Source organism: Theropithecus gelada, chromosome 1, assembly GCF_003255815.1.
Source record: "Theropithecus gelada isolate Dixy chromosome 1, Tgel_1.0, whole genome shotgun sequence".
Taxonomy (NCBI): domain Eukaryota; kingdom Metazoa; phylum Chordata; class Mammalia; order Primates; family Cercopithecidae; genus Theropithecus; species Theropithecus gelada.
The window spans coordinates 98,202,525-98,222,303 of record NC_037668.1 but is presented as its reverse complement, the minus strand read 5'-3'; the positions used below and the strand labels follow the sequence as shown (position 1 = coordinate 98,222,303).

At 40.9% G+C, this 19,779-nt stretch overlaps 2 protein-coding genes across 4 annotated transcripts in view; one reads left to right on the top strand and one right to left on the bottom strand.

Annotated features, from left to right (window-relative positions):
- Positions 1–7,664: 7,664 nt before the first annotated feature.
- HHLA3 (HERV-H LTR-associating 3) lies at positions 7,665–8,231 on the bottom strand. The gene has a single exon (XM_025360442.1). It carries the CDS (start codon positions 8,091–8,093, stop codon positions 7,899–7,901), a length of 195 nt encoding a protein of 64 aa, XP_025216227.1. The 5' UTR covers positions 8,094–8,231; the 3' UTR covers positions 7,665–7,898.
- Positions 8,232–8,257: 26 nt separating this feature from the next.
- ANKRD13C (ankyrin repeat domain 13C) overlaps positions 8,258–19,779 on the top strand; it is an 88,627-nt gene continuing 77,105 nt past the window's right edge. For all 3 annotated transcript variants that reach the window (XM_025360421.1, XM_025360429.1, XM_025360412.1), the window contains exon 1: positions 8,258–9,082. In XM_025360421.1, the coding sequence (XP_025216206.1) occupies positions 8,653–9,082 (430 nt within the window). In that variant the 5' untranslated portion in view covers positions 8,258–8,652. The remainder of the gene's footprint in view (positions 9,083–19,779) is intronic.

Below are 19,779 nucleotides of genomic sequence, written 5' to 3'. Positions count from 1 at the left end.
TGGACACAAGTACTGACCCTTGTCTATCTATACCATTTAATCTCTTACACACTACCCTTTTTTTTTTTTTTTTTTGAGACAGTCGTGCCCTGTTGCCCAGGCTGGATCTCGGCTCACTGCAACCTCCACCTCCCGGGTTCAAGCATTTTTCCTGCTCAGCCTCTGTAGTAACTGGGATTATAGGCATGCACCACCACGCCTGGCTAATTTTTGTATTTTTAGTAGAGATGGGTTTTCGTCATGTTGGCCAATCTGGTCTTGAACTCCTGGCCTCAAGTGATCCACCTGCCTCGGCCTTCCAAAGTGTTGGGCCTACCCTTTGTGTCTTAACCTCTTCTTTCACTAAAAAACCCATTCCTGTGTCTGTTCTAATTCTCTTGTTTCTAGCCTTTGTCGATCTAAAAATAATTTTAATTATGAATGTTGTACTTTATCTTTTCCTTTTCATGTCATTGACTTAGCCTTTCACTCTGATCCTGGCATTTTTTCTCCCTCTTCCTCCAAATCAGTCTGTGGGTTTTATCTGTATCAAACGAGTTTCTTCCTTCAGGAACTTCCGGCTGTTATTGGCTCTGGTTTCCTTGGCAACCCCTGCTTCTCAGATTTTTTTCTGATTACTTAAGAGAAATTTTACAAAATCACTGATAACCACTGATCAGAAACTGTAGAAGAAAGGGAAAGTGCTCTGCATTGCCTCTGAGAAAGGAAGGGGGCAGATTTAGAGGAAACAGAAAAATACTGAGACCCAGGGAGATGGAAGTAAAATGTGTGAAGAAAGTATTGATTTACATGGTTTGTTATTTTCATCTGTCAGTGTACTGTTGTGTTGTCAGATTTCAGATACGATTACCTCATCAGTCAGACAGCTGTATCATCTATCAAACAAAATACTCCTAGATCTTGTTCAACCAATGTGGAGTGTAGGAAATCATATTCCAGATTATTGTGAGAATATAAAACACACATCTTCAGAGAAGATGAAAGAAAAAAGATGTAGACTAAACTTGCACTAATGTTTACACTAGAAACAGCATTAGTATGCAATGCAATGAGAATTGGGTAAGGTTAGTAACTACAGATGTCTGATGATACATTTAAAAAATATAACGAGTGAGATTTTATTTTGTACAGTACTGCTGTTCTGTATTTCATGTTACCACACTACTGCTTTTGTTAAATGAAGATACCACGATTAGGTATTAGGTGGGGATTAGGTGCTTTGTATAGGGCTAATATGGATACATAAATTTCTGGCAGAATTCAGAATGTTCTTTCTTAGAGCCAGATTTAACTGTCTAGTCAGTGTTTTGTGTTGGTGAGCACATAAACTATTTAACAAAACTGTCATTAGAAAAAGTTGAAAAACATTCATTTTTCAGAAGCTTTCTGTTATTCAAGGCAAATTGAGCATTATTTAGGGTAACTACACCATGAGAGAAATTAATTTGCTAATTTGTAGAACTACAGAGTATTATCTAGCAAATTCAGTAGTTTAGTTTTGAGTTTTTTTTTTTTTTTTTTTTTTTTCCTTTTGGCATGGACTCTACCTCTGTCACACAGGCAGGAGTGCAATGGCACAATCTTGGCTCACTGCAACCTCCGCCTCCCAGCTTCAAGCTATATTCCTGCCCCAGCCTCCTGGGTAGCTTGGATTATAGGGGTGCACCACCATGTCCGGCTAATTTTTGTATTTTTAGTAGAGATGGGGTTTTGCCATGTTGGACAGGCTGGTCTCGAACTCCTGGCCTCAGGTGATCTACCAGCCTCGGCCTCCCAAAGGGCTGGGATTACAGGCATGAGCCACAGCACATGGCCAGTAGTTTAGTTCCACACTTGAATTGTTGGATTGCATTCTATCTTGGTAAAATTTGAATAAAAAGTAAATACAGTGTTTACCAGTGAAGTTATTTACTCATTACATATTGATATAATTGATAATCACTACATATTTTATCATATTGAATTTAAGACACTGTGATAACAGATTTTTTTGAAGCAAAATCCTGTTTTAAGTCTTTGGGTGTAGTACCTTTGCTGACCACTCTCGCGTTTGTATCTCCAACATTATTCCCCACCTCATTCCCATTATGAAACAGTTCACGGTTTGGAGAGCTTGGCCCCACCTCTGGCTCCAAGATCAATTCTGATTGGGTGAAACTAATCTGAGTAATCCCCTTCTTCACAGGGGTTTGTCAGATAACTCAGGCCTGAGCCAATCACCGTTCTCTAGGACACAGATTGGATGATTTATCTGGGAGCAGGAACTCCTTTGGACCTTAAGGAGGAAGCATGTGGCCGCTGTTAGCTGCTGGCAGCTATCTTGTGTTCTTGAAGGAAGCTGGCCTGAGGAGGACTCCTCATACAAAGAGAAACACTGAGAGATTCACTGAAAAACTGACACGAGATCCTGAGGGGCCACTCTTGAAGACTTATCTCTGCACCTTTCTGGTATGTAAGTCAATACATTCCTTTAATTTAACCCTGTTTCAACTGAATTTATTGTTACTTGCATATGAAAAACAAAAAGGCCTAAATGATGTATCTACCCTTTGGTTTCATGTAAGAATCCAAGAGCGTAGTAGCTAATTTCAGTGTAGTTATATTGGGATTATTTAAAGCATCTCATTACTGAGTCTGCAGTTGTCTTAGTACCTTGAAGATACTTGGGGTTTTGTGTTCTAATGAATTGATTAATTCAACAACTGCTTATTATTAATATTAAGCATTCACTCCCTGTAGAGCACTCTGCATACAGCAATGGTCAGCATGGTTCCAGTACTCAGAGAGCTCCAAGGATTAGTTGAGACCAGATAAGAATATCAAGGAGGCAAGCAGAAGTTACAATGGGAAATCAGAAAGAAGACAAAGGAGGGACACCCAATTCAGAATGATGGGTTGCTGGATAGGAGAGAAAAGGAGACGAATGGGCAGGTATCATTAAATATTCCTATGAAGAAGTTCCTAACTTCTGTTTTTGTGCCATTGACTCTTTGGCAGTGTGGAGAAACCTAGGGACCCATTTTCAGAACAGTGTTTTTCAATGCGTAAAATATTTTAGATTACAAGGAAATTTTGAGTATTGAAATAGCCAACAAAATATTTTAAAAGCAAATTCGTAATACAGTAGTATATATGCTTCTTCATTAACTCATTAAAGAACAAGACATACCAATGAGCATACGTAGTAAGCTAATTTTAGAGGTACTAATGGCTACAAATGAAATTTTGAGTTGTCTGCAGCAACTGTTATGTGAAATGAAAATACCTGTGGTTTTTTTGGTTGTGAAGTCACAGGTACTACTAATGCTAATACTATTGTGGTTTGTGGCATACGTTCATAATAGAATGACATGCTAAATTTTATTTAGAGAGTTAGTTCAACACAATTTCCTGGCTCTGAATTCTATGCCAAGTTAAAAAAAAAAAAATACTTGTGCTAAGAAGAGATAAAATTTGATGTAATTCTTTTTTTTTTTTTTTTTTTTTTAGAGAGAGTCTTACTCTATATCGCCCAGGCTAGTGTGCAGTGGCGCAATCTCACTGCAACCTTTGCCTCCTGGGTTCCGGAGTCAAACTGAGGCTCCTGCCTCAGCCTCCCGAGCAGCTAGGACTACCAGCAGACGTCACTATGTCTGGCTGATTCTTTTGTATTTTTCAGTAGAAATGGGGTTTCACCATTGGTCAGGCTGAACTCCTGACGTCAAGTGACCTGCCCACCTCGGCCTTCCAAAGTGCTGGGATTACAGGCGTAAGCCACCACGCCCAGCCCCAGAAAGATTTTCTGATCATCCAATTTCTATTTTCCCCAAATAGAATTAATGACTTCCTCTTTTATATTATATTGGGAGCTTATATAATTTCAATCCTTGTATTTTTCATAATGTATTACAGTCATATTTCTATCTTTTTTATAATATATTGTAATCTTATATTTCTGCCATTTTTACAAGCCCTTAAAAATAATAGATGGGGCCAAGTGCAGTGGCTCACACCTGTAGTCTCAGCACTTTGGGAGGCCAAGGTAGAAGGATCACTTGGGCCCAGGAGTTCAAGGCTAGCCTGGCCAACACAGTGAGACACAGTCTCTATATAAAAAAAAAATTATAATGAATGGGCTGGGGGCAGTAGCTCACACCTGTAACCCCAACACTTCAGGAAGCCGAGGTGAGTTAATGGTTTGAGTCCAGGAGTTTGAGATTAGCCTGGGTGACATGGTCAAACCCAGTTTCTACAAAAAAATACAAAAATTAGCCAGGCCCTATAGTCCCAGTTCTTGGGAGGCTGAAGCAGGAGGATCCACTTGAGCCTGGGAGGTGGAGGTTGCAGTGAGCTGAAATCACACCACTGCACTTCAGCCTAGCTGACAAAATGAGACCCCATCTCAAAAAAACAACAAAAAATAAGTCCTGGTGTGGTGGTTCATGCCTGTAATCCCAGCACTTTGGGAGGCCGAGGTGGGCAGATCACCTGAGGTCAGAGGTTCGAGACCAGCCTGTCCAACATGGTGAAACCCCATCTCTATTAAAAATACAAAAAATAGCTGGGCATGCTGATGGAGACCTGTAATCTCAACTACTTGGGAGGCTGAGGCAGGAGAATCATTTGAACCCAGAAGGCAGAGGTTGCAGTGAGCCGAGACCACACCGTTGCAGTCCAGCATGGGCAACAAGAGCAAAACTCCGTCTCAAAATTAAATAACATAAATAATAAATAAAGATGAATTTTATTTATTTATTTATTTTTCTTTTTTATTATACTTTAAGTTCTAGGGTACATGTGCACAATGTGCAGGTTTGTTACATATGTATACGTGTGCCAGGTTGGTGTGCTGCACCCATTAATTTGTCATTTACATTAGGTATATCTCCTAATGCTATCCCTCCCCTCTCCCCCCACCCCACAACAGGCCCCAGTGTGTGATGTTCCCCTTCTTGTTTCCAAGTGTTTTCATTGTTCAGTTCCCACCTATGAGTGAGAACATGTGGTGTTTGGTTTTCTATTCTTGCGATAATTTGCTGAGAATGATGATTTACTTTTAAAACAGGTTACCTGTCACTCAGGCTGGTGTGCAGTGGTGCAATCCCAGTTCACTGCAGCCTTGGACTCCTGGGCTCAAATGGGTCTCCCACTCCAGCCTCCTGAGTAGCTGGGACTACAGGTGTTCAGCACCACAGGTGGCTAATTTTTTATATTTTTTGATAGAGATGGGATTCCACTATGTTGCCTAGGCTGGTTTCAAACTCCTGACCTCAAGTGATCCTCCCGCTTTGGTCTTTCAAAGTGTTGGGATTATAGGTGTGAGCTACCACACTTGGCCTGACTATTATTTTTGGTATGTATGGTGTTTGATTTTACTGGAGGGATACTTAGGAGTTTCCACATTCCATGGGTGACATCCATGTCATTCATGGGTGACAGCCACTAATAAAGAAATTTCAAATCTAGGATCTAGTGATAGAATACTTCACAAGTATAATGAGATATTATTTGGTGTAGGTTTTTAGTAATAATAGTATGCTGGCCACTTTCCCTATACACACACTTTGAATATTGGTGTTTTCAAGATTTTGTTCTATACTGGACCTTCTTAATTTCTCACTCTATAAACTCTTCTTTGGGGAACTCACCTACTTCTTGAGCATCAACTTCTGTGTAATAATAACTTCTGAATCCAGCCTATACCTGGTTCTCTGTCACCTAAGGATCACTTGCAAATATCTAAAATGTAGACCATCTAACTCCCTACAGATAAGCAACTTTCAACTCAATATGCTAAGATTGAACTCATTTTTAAAAAAATCTCTTAAACCTTTTTCTGCCTCACTCTCACTAACTTGGTTCATGCTCTCATCATCTGAATTACTGCACACTTCTTTAAAATTCTGTTCTTGATGCTTATCTAAAGTATGAGTGACTGAATTTTCATTTATTTATTTATTTATTTATTTATTTAGAGACGGAGTTTTGCTCTTCTCACCCAGGCTGCAGTGCAATGGCACGATCTTGGCTCACTGCAACCTCCACCTCCCAGGTTCAAGCGATTCTCCCGCCTCAGCCTCCTGAGTAGCTGGGATTACAGGTGCCCACCATGCCCAGCTAATTTTTGTATTTTTAGTAGAGACGGGGTTTCACCAAGTTGACCAGGCTGGTTTTGAACTCCTGACCTCAGGTGATCCACCCACCTCGGTCTTCCAAAGTGGTGGGATTACAGGCATGAGCCACTGCGCCTAGCCTGAGTGACTGAATTTTCTAAAAAGGTGAATTGCATTATGCTATTCCCTGCTTTAAGTTCTCTAAAAAGACTATTCTCTCTCTCTCTTTTTTTTTTTTGGACAGAGTCTCACTGTGTCGCCGAGGCTGGAGTGCAGTGGCATGATCTTGGCCCACTGCAGCCCTGCCTCCTGGGTTCAAGCGATTCTTCTGCCTCAGCCTCCGGAGTAGCTGGGAGTACAGGCGAATGCCACCACATCCAGCTAATGTTTGTGTTTTTAGTAGAGAGGGGGTTTCACCATATTGGCCAGGCTGGTCTCAAACTCCTGACCTCATGATCCGCCTGCCTCGGACTCCCAAAGAGCTGGGATTACAGGCGTGAGCCACCGCGCCTGGCCAAGTGTAAACTTTTAAGATGACATACAAAGCCCTGCATGACCTGGCCCTTCCTCTCTCTCTAGCCTTACAGTCAGATTTGATTATACCACATGCTAGCATTGAAGTATTGGGCAAGTTTTTTAAACTTGAAGTTAAAAAACTTCAAGTGAGGATATTAATGCTAATCAGGGGGAGATAACAGCATATAAAGTGCCAAGCATACTGCCTGGCTTAGCGTTAACAATAAATATTGGCTATTGTGGAAGAAGAAAATATTACTGCATGTATTTGCTCAATCTCTATTGCTGTCGCAAGAGGATGCTTTGAACTGCCGACTGGGTAATGTTTTAACATAAACGGAACTCTCCACTCCACTGAAAAAGAAAGAAAAGGAAGAAAGAGGTTTATTTGAATAGACTGGGAAGAAAATTGGAGGTGAAAAGTTGAGTGATCGGGGAGGATTAAGAGAGGCCCACAGAATTGTTTGTTTGTGGAGATGAGTTAGTGGTAGTATAAACTTCAGAAAGAAGAGATCTGGCTGAGCGCAGTGGCTCATGCCTGTAATCCCAGCACTTTGGGAGGCTGAGGCTGGCGGATCACTAAGGTCAGGGTTCAAGACCAGACTGGCCAACATGGCGAAACCCCGTCTCTACTAAAAGTACAAAAATTAGCTTGGTGGGGTGGCGCGGGCCTATAATCCCAGCTACTCTGGAGGCTGAGGCAGGAGAATCACTTGGACCTGGGAGATGGAGGTCGCAGTGAGCCGAGATCACACCACTGTACTCTAGCCTGGACTACAGAGACGAGGTCAAAAAAAAAAAAAAAAAAAAAAAGAGACCTGAAGTATTTGCTGTCAGAATATAGGGGAACTTTGGAGAGCTAAATGGGTTAAGACCTTTAGGATGTTTTGCTAACCCCCATCCTTACCTCCTCAGTGGCCAGCTTTAGTTACTTTGTTAAAGTTTTATGGTTGGCAGATTCACGTTTCTTCAGAGTTTGACACTAGGTTGAGGTTGGCCATGAACTAATACAATTATATTTCAGTTACACGATTATTTGCGCTCCTTGAATGTCTCCACCCTGTTAACTCTGACATCTGCCCGAAATTCATTCATCGAATACATATTTGAGTGGCCTCCCCTCTTTCCGTTTGCTGGACAGCCCATCATTTTCCAAAGTCAGCCCCTAAACTCTTCTATGAGTTTCCTGACAACTCAACACAAAAATTCGCCCCTCCCTTTTTTGCGTGCAACCCCGCCTCCTCTTTTAATTGTTTGGCTGTCATTCCTCTTGTATAGTGCTCCTTGCAATCAGGACTGGTGCTCTACATATTTGCTAGCTCGGTGTATGGCACGAAGTAGATGCTCAGTAAATGTTGATTGAACGAGTATTCTGTGCATCTCGGCGACATCACATCCTGCGTACCGTGGCGTCATTCTGCATTCCTCTGCGGTAGGCGCAGATCCGGAGGGTTTAAGTGGTTGTTTATAACATGCACCGAACATATCCAACGCAGGCTGTGGCTTCAGACCGCCCACAAAAAGCGCGGTTGGTGGGAGTGCGGTCTCGAGGTCGGCTGGCAGCTGGGAAACTCCAGCTCGGGGCGGAAACACGCTGCCTGGGAGGCGCCGGCGCCTAGTGATTCTGGGAATACAAGGTGCGAGGGAGGGAGCTGGTGGCTCTCTTATCGCGGTGTTTCCTCTCTCTTCGCTCCCGGGGGAAGCTCTCGCGGGGGGAGCTCTCGCGAGAGGAGCAAGAGGAAGATGGCCGTGCCCTGTTTTTCGGTGTGAGGCGGCGACCGTAGCTGCGACGGCGAGGCTGAGATCTTGATGTCGTGGGCACCTGAGCTCTAGCTCCCCCCAGCGAGCGCGCGTCCCTTCGTGCCTAGGCGAGAGCCGGCTCTTCCCCGGGAGATGCGTTTGTCCCAGGCTCGGGGGCGCAGTGGGAGTTCATGCTGCGCTGGAGGCTCCTGGCCACCGCTCTAATCGCCTTGGGCCGCCGCAGCGCCAGCTCCGTCGCCAGCGGTGAGCCTCCCGATTCCCCGCCTTGCCCCTGGCGGCGGCGATGACCGGGGAGAAGATCCGCTCACTGCGGAGGGACCACAAGCCCAGCAAAGAAGAAGGGGACCTGCTGGAGCCCGGGGATGAGGAAGCGGCGGCTGCCCTTGGCGGCACCTTTACCAGAAGCAGGATTGGCAAGGGCGGCAAATCTTGTCATAAGATCTTCAGTAACCATCACCACCGGCTGCAGCTGAAGGCAGCTCCGTCCTCCTCCAATCCCCCCGGCGCCCCGGCTCTGCCGCTGCACAATTCCTCCGTGACTGCCACCTCCCAGTCCCCGGCCCTTCTGGCCGGCACCAACCCCGTTGCTGTCGTCGCGGATGCAGGCAGTTGCCCTGCACACTACCCAGTGCACGAGTGCGTCTTCAAGGGGGATGTGAGGAGACTTTCCTCTCTCATCCGCACGCACAATATCGGGCAGAAAGATAATCACGGTGAGGAGTGCTAGCCCCTCTCCACCTCTCTCCTTCCCCGAGCCTAGGGTGTGCCTCCCCAGGCTTCTGGAATCCTAGGCCCCCCCTCCAGCAGACTCTTCTTTCCTCTCCTTTGCCCATCATCCGGGCCATTCGGTAAATCATGACCGACTCAGTAATAGCGTGCCAGTGGTCAGGGGGTTGGTTCTTGTGGGTGCAAAGGAATGTATCCTCCTTGCCCACTTCAAAGTTTCTCGTGAGAAGCTGTTTTGTTTGAGACAGGCCTTCGATTTGCTGATTCTGGACTGCCAGAAATTTTAGGTTGCCTCTCACCCAACCTGGTTTTCTCCCTTTGTTTATGGAGCTGTGTATTTTTTATTTCTCTCCCCTTCCCCCCACGTTGGCATTTTAAATTTTGAACACATAAATTGCCCTCCTTCCTTCATTACTCACAACAGATCCCAACTTGACGGCAACTGGTTGTGATTCTGCCTGCCACCAGGTTGTTTCTTTTTTGTCTGCTTATAGTAAACTTAGAATGTTTGATTTCTGAAAGCCACACGGTAGAAATTTGTTGGTATTTGATACCTAGAACAGTTAGACTTCTCAACAGCCGATTTTTGTTGGAGTAGGGATTTGATGTTTTGCTTGTTTTAAGTAGATAATTGCTAATAGTAATGTCTAATGTTGATGACTGTGACTAAAAATAGAATTATGATTTTCATAGTAATTTTATCTTAGTCTATATTAACCATTTCTTTTTGCCTTGTAAGCTGAATTTTGTGTTTAATTCTAAAAAATCGTGTGAGTTAACTTTTAAGCAACAGTAAATTTATTAATGAAAACTAATGTGAACACTGACATTTTAACATTTAATAGGCCGTTTTAAACTGGGTAGTTGGCACATATTGTTGATCGCTCTGCTTTTAATATGAAAAGTGTATACATTCAGTTAGAACACGCTCAACTAACTGTGCTCAGAATGATATACGTATCAATGAAATATTTGCCTGTGAAATAAGTTCCCTTAATTCCATCGGATTGTAGGCTTTTTAGGATAAAAATTCAGATAAAAAAAGAGTAAGGTTTCTCTTGGCTGTATAATTCTCTAACAACTGCATTTGTTTTCCGAATTTACAATGTTGTAATGTAATAAAATCACCACCTATCATTTATCGTAAATCCCCAAAAAAGTATCTTAAAGTTGCAGCCAGTTTTTCATTCTTACATTTAAATTACTTAATCATTTTATTATTATAGTTGAAGCATAATGTTGTTTGTTGATTGATGATGGTAATTATATTCTAACCCTCTGGAAAACAGTTGTTAGTGGAAGATGGGTTGTAGCTTCAGTTTAGTAGTCAATTATTAGGAAGTTTTTCAAATTTGGTCTACATAGTAGCCATAGTTACATTACCTTGAAATATCCCTGAAACAGATAAAAAGTTTGAGAGTTAACTCCCTTTGAAATAAGAGATGGATGAGTATCACTGAAGGTATTGAATTACAGGATTATTGGGCTTCCCTGTCTTCAACCCAACATTTAGGAGTACATTTGTTTAAGTTCAAATTCTGTTCAAAGTAATTAGAATCCTATATACTCTTAAACTCTTGTTCTTAGCCCACTGAAATTCACTTTTTTAAAGTAAGGTTTTTTTATTGTGTGTAGCTGACCTTATATCGTTGATGTTTCTGATTAATGTAACCAGTGGTTCACATACCTGGGGCAAATATAATTGTTTTCCCCCCTGCAATGTGTACATGCTCATCTCCTACAGTGAGGCGTCCTAGGAACAGTGGCTTCAATTTAATGTGCTTCTTATTTAGTCTTTTTTTCTCCCATAGCCTCATAAATTTTTCGGATACGTTATTACTTTTAGTCTTGATCACTTAAACAAAAGCAACTGGAATAGGTGTGGTGGCTCACACCTGTAATCCCAGCAGTTTGGGAGGCCGAGGTGGTTGGATTACCTGAGGTCAGTTCAAGACCAGCCTGACCAACATAGTGAAACCCCGTCTCTACTGAAAATACGAAAATTAGCCTGGCATGGTGGTGCATGCCTGTAATCCCAGCTACTTGGCAAGCTGAGGCAGGAGGATCACTTGAACCCAGGAGACGGAGGTTGCAGTGAGCCGAGATCGTACCATTGCACTCCAGCCTGGGTAACAGGGACTCGGTCTCAAAAATAAAAATAAAAATAAAATAAATAAATAAAAGCTGTATATTCTCTTTGGATTGCTTTAACATAAATGCATAGCAGAATAATACACTCATACAGGTACATAGCAGAGCCAGACAATTATACCATGTATTACATAGTTTTATGTTCATCATAAGGATTCCTTTCCCAACATGGTGACAGTGATGATTATTGTCCTTATTATAGATACAATTTATCCAGTAGGTCAGCAGGGTGCTAAGTGTTTACATACATTGTAACATTGAATCCTCACAGCAGCCCTGCAAAGGAGTGCAGTGGAATCATCTGGTCTTGCTGTAGTCTCTGCCTCCCAGGTTCATGCGATTCTTCTGCCTCAGCCTCCTGAGCAGCTGGGACCACAGGTGTGTGCCACCATGCCCGGCTAATTTTTGTATTTTTAGTAGAAACTGGGTTTCACCGTGTTGGCCAGGCCGATCTAAAACTCCTGGCCTCAGGTAATCCACCCACCTCGGCCTTCCAAAGTGCTGGGATTACAGGCATGAGCCACCGCGCCCAGCCCAAAGCAGATAGTTTTATACTCATTTTAAAAATAAGAAAAGTAAAGCCTAGAGAGGCAAGGAAACGTCACTAAAGTTACATAGTATAAATCTCAAAGCTATGAATCATAGCAAGGACTCCAAAGCATATCATGAACCTCTTTGTAAGTATTTCTATTGATTGGGACCCACTATATTGCAAGGAAGTCAATTCTCATAATGTGCATTTGGGGTTTTATAGCAAAGTTCTTTAATATATTTTTTTCTCATTCCTTACAAGAGTCTTGTAAAGAGATTCTACCATTGGACAGCTCAGGTTTTTCTGTGGAGCCCAGATCTCAGCCCTGTTTGTTACTTTTTTTTATATAATGGCCCAAATCAATGGGCTACTTTGTCCACATGATAGCCCTTTAGATATTTGGCAAGATTACCTTCAGGTTAAATATTCCTAACTTTTGTATCTATTCCTCATCACATTGTTTGTAAAGTATTTAGAATAGTCCCTGAAACATAGTAAATACTATATGTGTGTTAAATAAGTAAATGAAAATCTTTGTCATTGTTTAGTAGAACTTGTTTGTTAATTCTTCCCTTAGAAGATGGTGCCCAGAACTAACCTTATTGCTGGAGATATATTAGCCTCGTTAGCAAAGACAACAGGGAGACTATATTGCTGTAAAGTAGCACACAGTTATGCAGTGCAAGAATATGTTAATTAATTAATTTATTTTTTGTGATGGAACCTCACTCTGTTACCCAAACTGAAGTACAGTGGTGCAATCTTGGCTCTCTGCAGCCTCCATCTCCTGGGTTCAAGGAATTCTCCTGTCTCAGCCTTCTGAGTAACTAGGACTACAGGCATGCACCACCATACTGGCTAATTTTTATATTTTTGTATTTTTAGTAGAGATAGGATTTCACCATGTTGGCCAGGCTGGTCTGGAACTCCTGACCTTAAGTGATCTGTGCACCTCAGCCTACCAAAGTGCTAGGATTACAGGCATGAGCCACCGTGCCTGCCCAAGAGTATGTTAATTTTTAAATTATGTTTTGTTCTCAAGTGATCTGCTGTCTTTCCATTCTATCCCTTCTATTTATTTATTTTTTTAACCTCAACAAAGGACTTTAGCATTATTACATTTTATTTTGTTAGTTTTTTTTTTTTTTTTTTTTGAGACAGAGTCTCGCTCTGTCCCCCAGGCTGGAGTGCAGTGGCGCCATCTCGGCTCACTGCAAGCTCCGCCCCCCCGGTTTACGCCATTCTCCTGCCTCAGCCTCCTGAGTAGCTGGGACTACAGGCGCCCGCCACCTTGCCCGGCTAGTTTTTCGTATTTTTTAGTAGAGACGGGGTTTCACCGTGTTAGCCAGGATGGTCTCGATCTCCTGACCTCGTCATCCGCCCGTCTCAGCCTCCCAAAGTGCTGGGATTACAGGCTTGAGCCACCGCGCCCGGCCATTTTGTTAGTTTTGGTCCTTTATTGTACCTGGAGAGCTTGTTGAATTCTGATTTGATCACTATCTAGTTCCGTTCATAAGCTATTTGAGTTTAAACTCTCTCTCATTTGGTAAAATTTTTTGGTATGTGTGTGCATTTGCAAGTTGTTGACTTAAATTGAATAGGAGAAAGCATAGAGCTTTTACTTTTGTGGTAAAATATTGGTTGAATAGGAATTTTTTTTTTGAGTCATCAGTTATTTTGTGAAGTATTGTATTCTGGGTCCAAACATATTTCTTGAGGTATGTTAAGTACAGTAACAGCTATAAAATCATGTATACATTGTATTCAAATATGCCGGATGATTGTGACTTATCACGTAATAACAGCTGTTTTTTGGATGGGGAAGAAATATTAAATGTACACAAAATTATGGAACTCTGTGTCTTTGGTTATATACCACTTTTTTCTTTAGTGTAAAATTAAAAGATTGAATCTAAGCCTTTTTCCACTGTCAGTGTAAGGATTTTTCTGAATCAATTTTTGCCATTGATAGTTTGGCAAAGGATCATGATGACATGACATTTTTTATAATTGATAATAATTTTACTTATTGAGAATTGAGAATATGAAACATATAGATTTTCTTGCTTTGACTATACTTCCTATTGGTTAGACTTGTAATTTTGTTTTTTCCCTTGAGTTAAATGTCCTTAAGAAGCTAAGCAGCTTCTCTTGGATGCTAGTCAGAAGCTTTTAGGTGCCAAAGTGATGAAAGTCCTGAACATATGAATTGCTCAAGCCAGCCTTTCCTAGATGTGAAAAATTTCTGATTTATTCTGAGAAATTTGGCAGTTTCTCCTGCCTTTAATTACGTTGCCTGGCAGGTGACAAGCCATCTTCTCTATATATACTTAATTTTAATTTTTCCTTGTTAATTTTCATATTTACTTATATTTTCATGGTAATATGTTCTTGAAGCTATTTCACACAATGTTAGAGATTTCGAATTATAAGTTAAAATTCAATTAAGAATATTCCTGCCGATGCAGTTGCCACAGGGAAGTGACAATGAAATGATTAACGTGTAAAATGTCTGCCTCGTGGCTGGCAGATTTCTTTAGCCAGTGATTGAAAAAAATCTCAATTTCAGAAAGATTAAAAAGGTGCAGGCCTGGCACGGTGGCTTACGCCTGTAATCCCAGCACTTTGGGAGGCCAAGGCAGGCTGATCACCTGAGGTCAGGGGTTCGAGACCAGCCTAACATGGTGAAACCCTGTTTCTACTAAAAATATAAAACATTAGCCGGGCATGGTGCCAGGCACCTGTAATCCTAGCTACTCGGGAGGCTGAGGCAGGAGAATCGCTTGAACCCAGGAGGTGGAGGTTGGGGTGAGCCGAGATTGTACCATTGCACTCCAGCTTGGGCAACAAGAGCTAAACTCCATCTCAAAAAAGAAAAAAAAAAAAGTGCTTTTGAGCATTGAAAAGATAGGATAATCTATTTGGTGGCCATAGGGTATGTTTATTTTGGTTTATTCTGTATAAATTTCGTATCTTCCTTTTGATATATTTTTTTTTCTCTGCTTTGTTTTAGTCACTAAAACTTTCATGATGGGTGATACAAAAGAATAATACGTAATAGATCTCTTTTAGAAGAGGTGACTATAAAGCTAATCTCTGCATGAAAAAAACAACAACAAAAACTTTAAGCTCCTGGTGAATAATTTTAACCAGCAGAGGGTTAAAATGATGGCTTGTGTTTAAAAGAACTTTAGTAGTTTTATGTTTGTTTATTTGCTTTTTGTTTTATAGGTTTTTTTTAACTTTGTTTTTGTAGGACAGACCTCAGTTTCCTTAGGAAGAAAGTGGTGTCTAGAGGCTCAAGTTTATAACACATTAAAGTGTGTTATACACCTTACCTGGGTGTGGGTGTGATTTGGTGGTGAAGTGTTACTCCATTGATCAGGGTTGATGTAGTTGATCTTCATTATTAGATGAATGTCATCTTCCTTCTTTCTTGTCTTTCTTCACCATGTGCATCTCCAACAGAGTAGGACTGGCCTTGGGTTAAGTGGCTGTGTTTCTTGATGGTGTCACCATTAGTACTATAGAACTTCACCCACTGCTTACAAATGTTGTGATAAGAACACATCTTCAGAACTGTGTCTTAAAAGGGAGGGAGGATCCTCTTCTCCCCTTTTCTGCACTGGGCTGCAATAGGAATAGAAATTCTGACCATCTAGCTTTGGCAAAAAAGGTAGCAGAAATGGGTGATTATTGGTGATGTTGGGTCCTGGGCATCCTCAGTGAGGTAGGAGAATTCTAGAGGACTCATTGGAGAATTGAGTTTTCGGTAGGATAGCTGCCCCAAGTTGATGCCATTCTTAAGTCATAAAAATCTACTTTAATTCAGAGTACAATGTAATTATCAGAATGCTTGGGTTCCAGAAAATGAGTGCAGTTCCTAGAGAATTGGATGGGGGCCAGGCAGACAAACAATATGGTTCTGTTCCTATACCATTTATTTTCTTGAAGGAGAGCTGGGAGATCAGTTTTAGGGAAAGACTGAAGTATGTAAAATAGGGGTAGGAAAAAGGGAAAAGTTCTTTTGCCTTTTCTGTATTGATCAGATCAGGGTCATATCTGAGTGTGAGACCATGCTTCTCTATGAACTGGTTTTAATGATATTATTTAACCTCTGAAATAAGCAGATACAATAATATCTGCCTCTTGGAGCTTTATAGTCTCAAATGGGAAAAGGACTGAAATATTTTAACTCTGAAGTTTCGCACAATACCAATTAATATCAGTATGTTGCTCTCACCTTTGGTATTAAGTACCATCTTTCAGAAGCTACTCTTTCTTTCTGAGGTTTAGACAGGACTTCAATTGAGGGGTTATTTTGTTTTTGTTTTTGTTTTGTTGTTGTTTCTTTTGAGACGGAATTTCGCTCTTGTTGCCCAGGCTGGAGTGCAATGGTTTAATCTTGGCTCACCGCAACCTCTGCCTCCTGGATTCAAGCAATTCTGCTGCCTCAGCCTCCTGAGTAGCTGGGATTACAGGCATGCACCACCAAGCTCGGCTAATTTTGTGTTTTAGTAGAAATGAAGTTTCTCCATGTTAGTCAGGCTGGTCTCGAACTCCCGACCTCAGGTGATCCGCCCGTCTCGGCCTCCCAAATTCCTGGGATTATAGGCGTGAGCCACTGTGCCCGGCCTGAATTGAGGTTTTATCTGATGCTTGAATTCATACTGTGTGTGAGTCTCCTAAAGGGTTAATTAGGTTTATTTGACTTTCCTATAAGTTACCTTTAGTTTACTATTGGTGTAGCTCAGTTGATTTCTTTTTTTTTTTTTTTTTTGAGACGGAGTTTTTGCTCTTGTTGCCCAGGCTGGGGTGCAATGGCACGATTTCGGCTCACCACAACCTCTTCCTCCCAGGTTCAAGCGATTCTCCTGCCTCAGCCTCCTGAGTAGCTGGGATTACAGGCATGTGCCACCATGCCCAGCTAATTTTGTATTTTTAGTAGAGACTGGATTTCTCCATGTTGGTCAGGCAGGTCTCAAACTCCTGACCTCAGGTGATCTGTCCACCTTGGCCTCCAAAAGTGCTGGGATTACAGGTATGAGCCACCGTGCCCAGCTATGAAGTTGGATTCTTGGCTGCAAATATCTTATCAGGCAGTTAATGCATGCCCTTTCTTAGCACTGTAGTGAGTTCTGTAAAAACTTATGCTATGTTACATATCCTCTTATGCATATATAGCTTTTGTTTGGTTTTCATACAGAATTAGGTGGAGACCTGCATTGTCCTAGTATGAAATGCTTTTTGGAGAGTAAAATCAGATTTTGACAATGCTCTTCTGGTTCTTTATAGTTTCTTTTTTCTCTGATTTCATTCATTCAACAGATACTAAGCTTCTAATAATATGTGATGGACAGTGTTTTATGTACTGAGGTTATAGCAGTGAACAAAACTGACAAAGTGTCTGTTCTAATGGAGCTTACATTCCAGTGGGAGAGACAGACAACAAACTAATAAATATATGATATGACTGATAATGATCAGTATTATAGAGTAAAATTAAGCAGAGGATAAAGAGTGCTGAGAGTACGGGGAAGGAAAAGTAGTAATTATTTCCTTGAGGTCAGAGTCAGGAAAGATACCAATGAATAAGAAATGTAAGCAGTTACCTAAAGAAAACTAGGGAGCAGATATCTGGCAGAACAGAGTTTCAAGCAGAAAATAGCAAAAGCAAAGGTACTACATTCAAGGAAAGAAAGGTTGACGTGGCTGGAACAAAGTAAGGGGGAGGGTGGTAGGAGATATGAGATTTGAGAGGCACAACTTTTTTAGACCCTTGTTAAGGATTTGGGGTTTTACTCAGAGCAATGTGGGAAGCTGTTTAAGGGTTTTGAGCAGAGGAGTAACACGATTTGATTTTAAAAGGCTCGCTCGGGCTGTTGTGTGAGGCAGGGGTCAGTATAAAAAACTATTATAGTTGGGGGAAACTGGGGGGGTGATAAGAAGATAGAGCTGGTAGAAGTTGATGATGGATTTGATGTCAGATGATACATGTGTGTATATTTTAGTAATATATTAGCATTTTTGAGAGAAAATGCAGAAATTATCTCCTTTTACTGCTTGCTTGGATGGGACTTGAAGGAGTCTGTAGAATCTGGAGCTCTGTACTAGTACTTTTAATTTCCGGCTTTGTTCTATAGTTTGGGGGTGCACAAAGTCAAAACTATTTTTATGATAATATCTAGTCATTGCTTGCCTTTTTCACTGCAGACATTTTCATTGGTGGTTCAAAAGCAATGGTGAGTAAAATTGTTGACATCTTAGTGCAAGTCAGAGTAGCAAACTGGGCTGGTAGTCATTGTATTGTTCACTGCCATGCAAATTAATTTTTAATTTTAAAAATTAAAACAAGCCAATTTTACTTAATGTTTTTGATGAAACTGTAAAAATTATGAATTTTATTACATCCTAATCTTGAGTACATGCTTTTTTGGTATTTGTGACATAATTGGGATTGTGCCTTTTGCTCTTCTGCTGCATACAGCGTGGGTAAATAAGGGAAAACATTGTTAAACTGTTTGAGTGGTGAAGCCAGGCACAGTGGCTCACGCCTGTAATCCCAGCACTTTGGGAGGACGAGATGGGAGGATCACTTGAGGTCAGGAGTTCGAGACCAGCCTGGTCAACATAGTGAGACCCCATCTCTATTAAAAAGAAAGAAAAGAAAAATAGAAAAAAAAGTATTAGGAAAAAGTTTGAGGGGTATTTGAGCTGAGCTAGCCACCTTTTTCATGGAACACCATTTTTACTTCAAAGAACAGTTTACAGACAATCTGTAGTTATCACAATTTGAATATTTGGCATTTTTTTTTGGAAAATAATGAAGTAAACCTATGACTTCAAGGAAAACAAGTGATAGTATTTGTTGTGAATGAAAAAATTGAAGCTTTCAAATGAAAAGTAGAAATTTGAAGAACTTACCTCTGCTATGGTAAGCTTGATGGGTTCCCAGTACATAAAAGACTGTTCTAGTCAGGTTGGAGGTGATATTGCCAAATGTGATTTTTTGCTGTTGTACAGTGAAATATGTCAGCATTTGAAGATTTCCATAACCTGGTCAACTGGTGTTTTTCAACTGATCAATGCATGGTGTTACAGAATCATGTATAGTACAAGATCCATTCAAAGCACAAGACAGATCAGTATATTTCAGTGTAACACAGTACAAAAAACTTATTGATATGATTTTAGATTTCATATTGCAATCTTTTTTTTTTTTTTTTGAGATGGAGTATCGCTCTTCTTGCTCAGGCTGGAGTGCAATGGCGCGATCTTGGCTCACTGCAACCGGTGCCTCCTGGGTTCAAGTGATTCTCCTGCCTCAGCCTCCCGAGTAGCTGGGATTACAGACATGCACCACCACGTCCGGCTAATTTCATATTTTTAGTAGAGACGGGGTTTCTCCGTATTGGTCAGGCTGGTCCCAAACTTCCTACCTCAGGTGATCCACCTGCCTTGGCCTCCCAAAGTATTGGGATTACAGGTGTGAGCCACTGCGCCCGGCTGTGCAACCAACTTTTAAGAAGTGAATTTTGGTGTAGTAGCAAAGAAAAATATCCCCCAATTATCAGAAAAGGGTATTAAAATACTCCTACTCTCATCAACTGTGAATTTGTGTGAAGCATATATAAAAATGCAGCTGCCATTTTCTGTTAAGCCAGACATTAAAGAAATGTAATTTATTTTTATTTTTAATTAAATAATTTAAAATAGTACTGCTCTTGTCACTTATTTGTTTTGGAAAATGTAGTTAATTTTTTCATAAGAAATTTTATATTAACAGGTAATGAGTATTATAGTTCTAAAATTAATAAATTTAAAATTTTTAAAATCTGAATTTCTAATATGGTAAATATCAATAGATATATCTATACAAATGGTTTTGAGATCCTTAATAATTTTTAGAAGTATAAAGGAATCCTGAGATTCAAAAGCTTGAAAACTGTAAATACAGTAAAAAGAATATATATTTTTGTGTCGTTAACTGTCCTGGTTTCT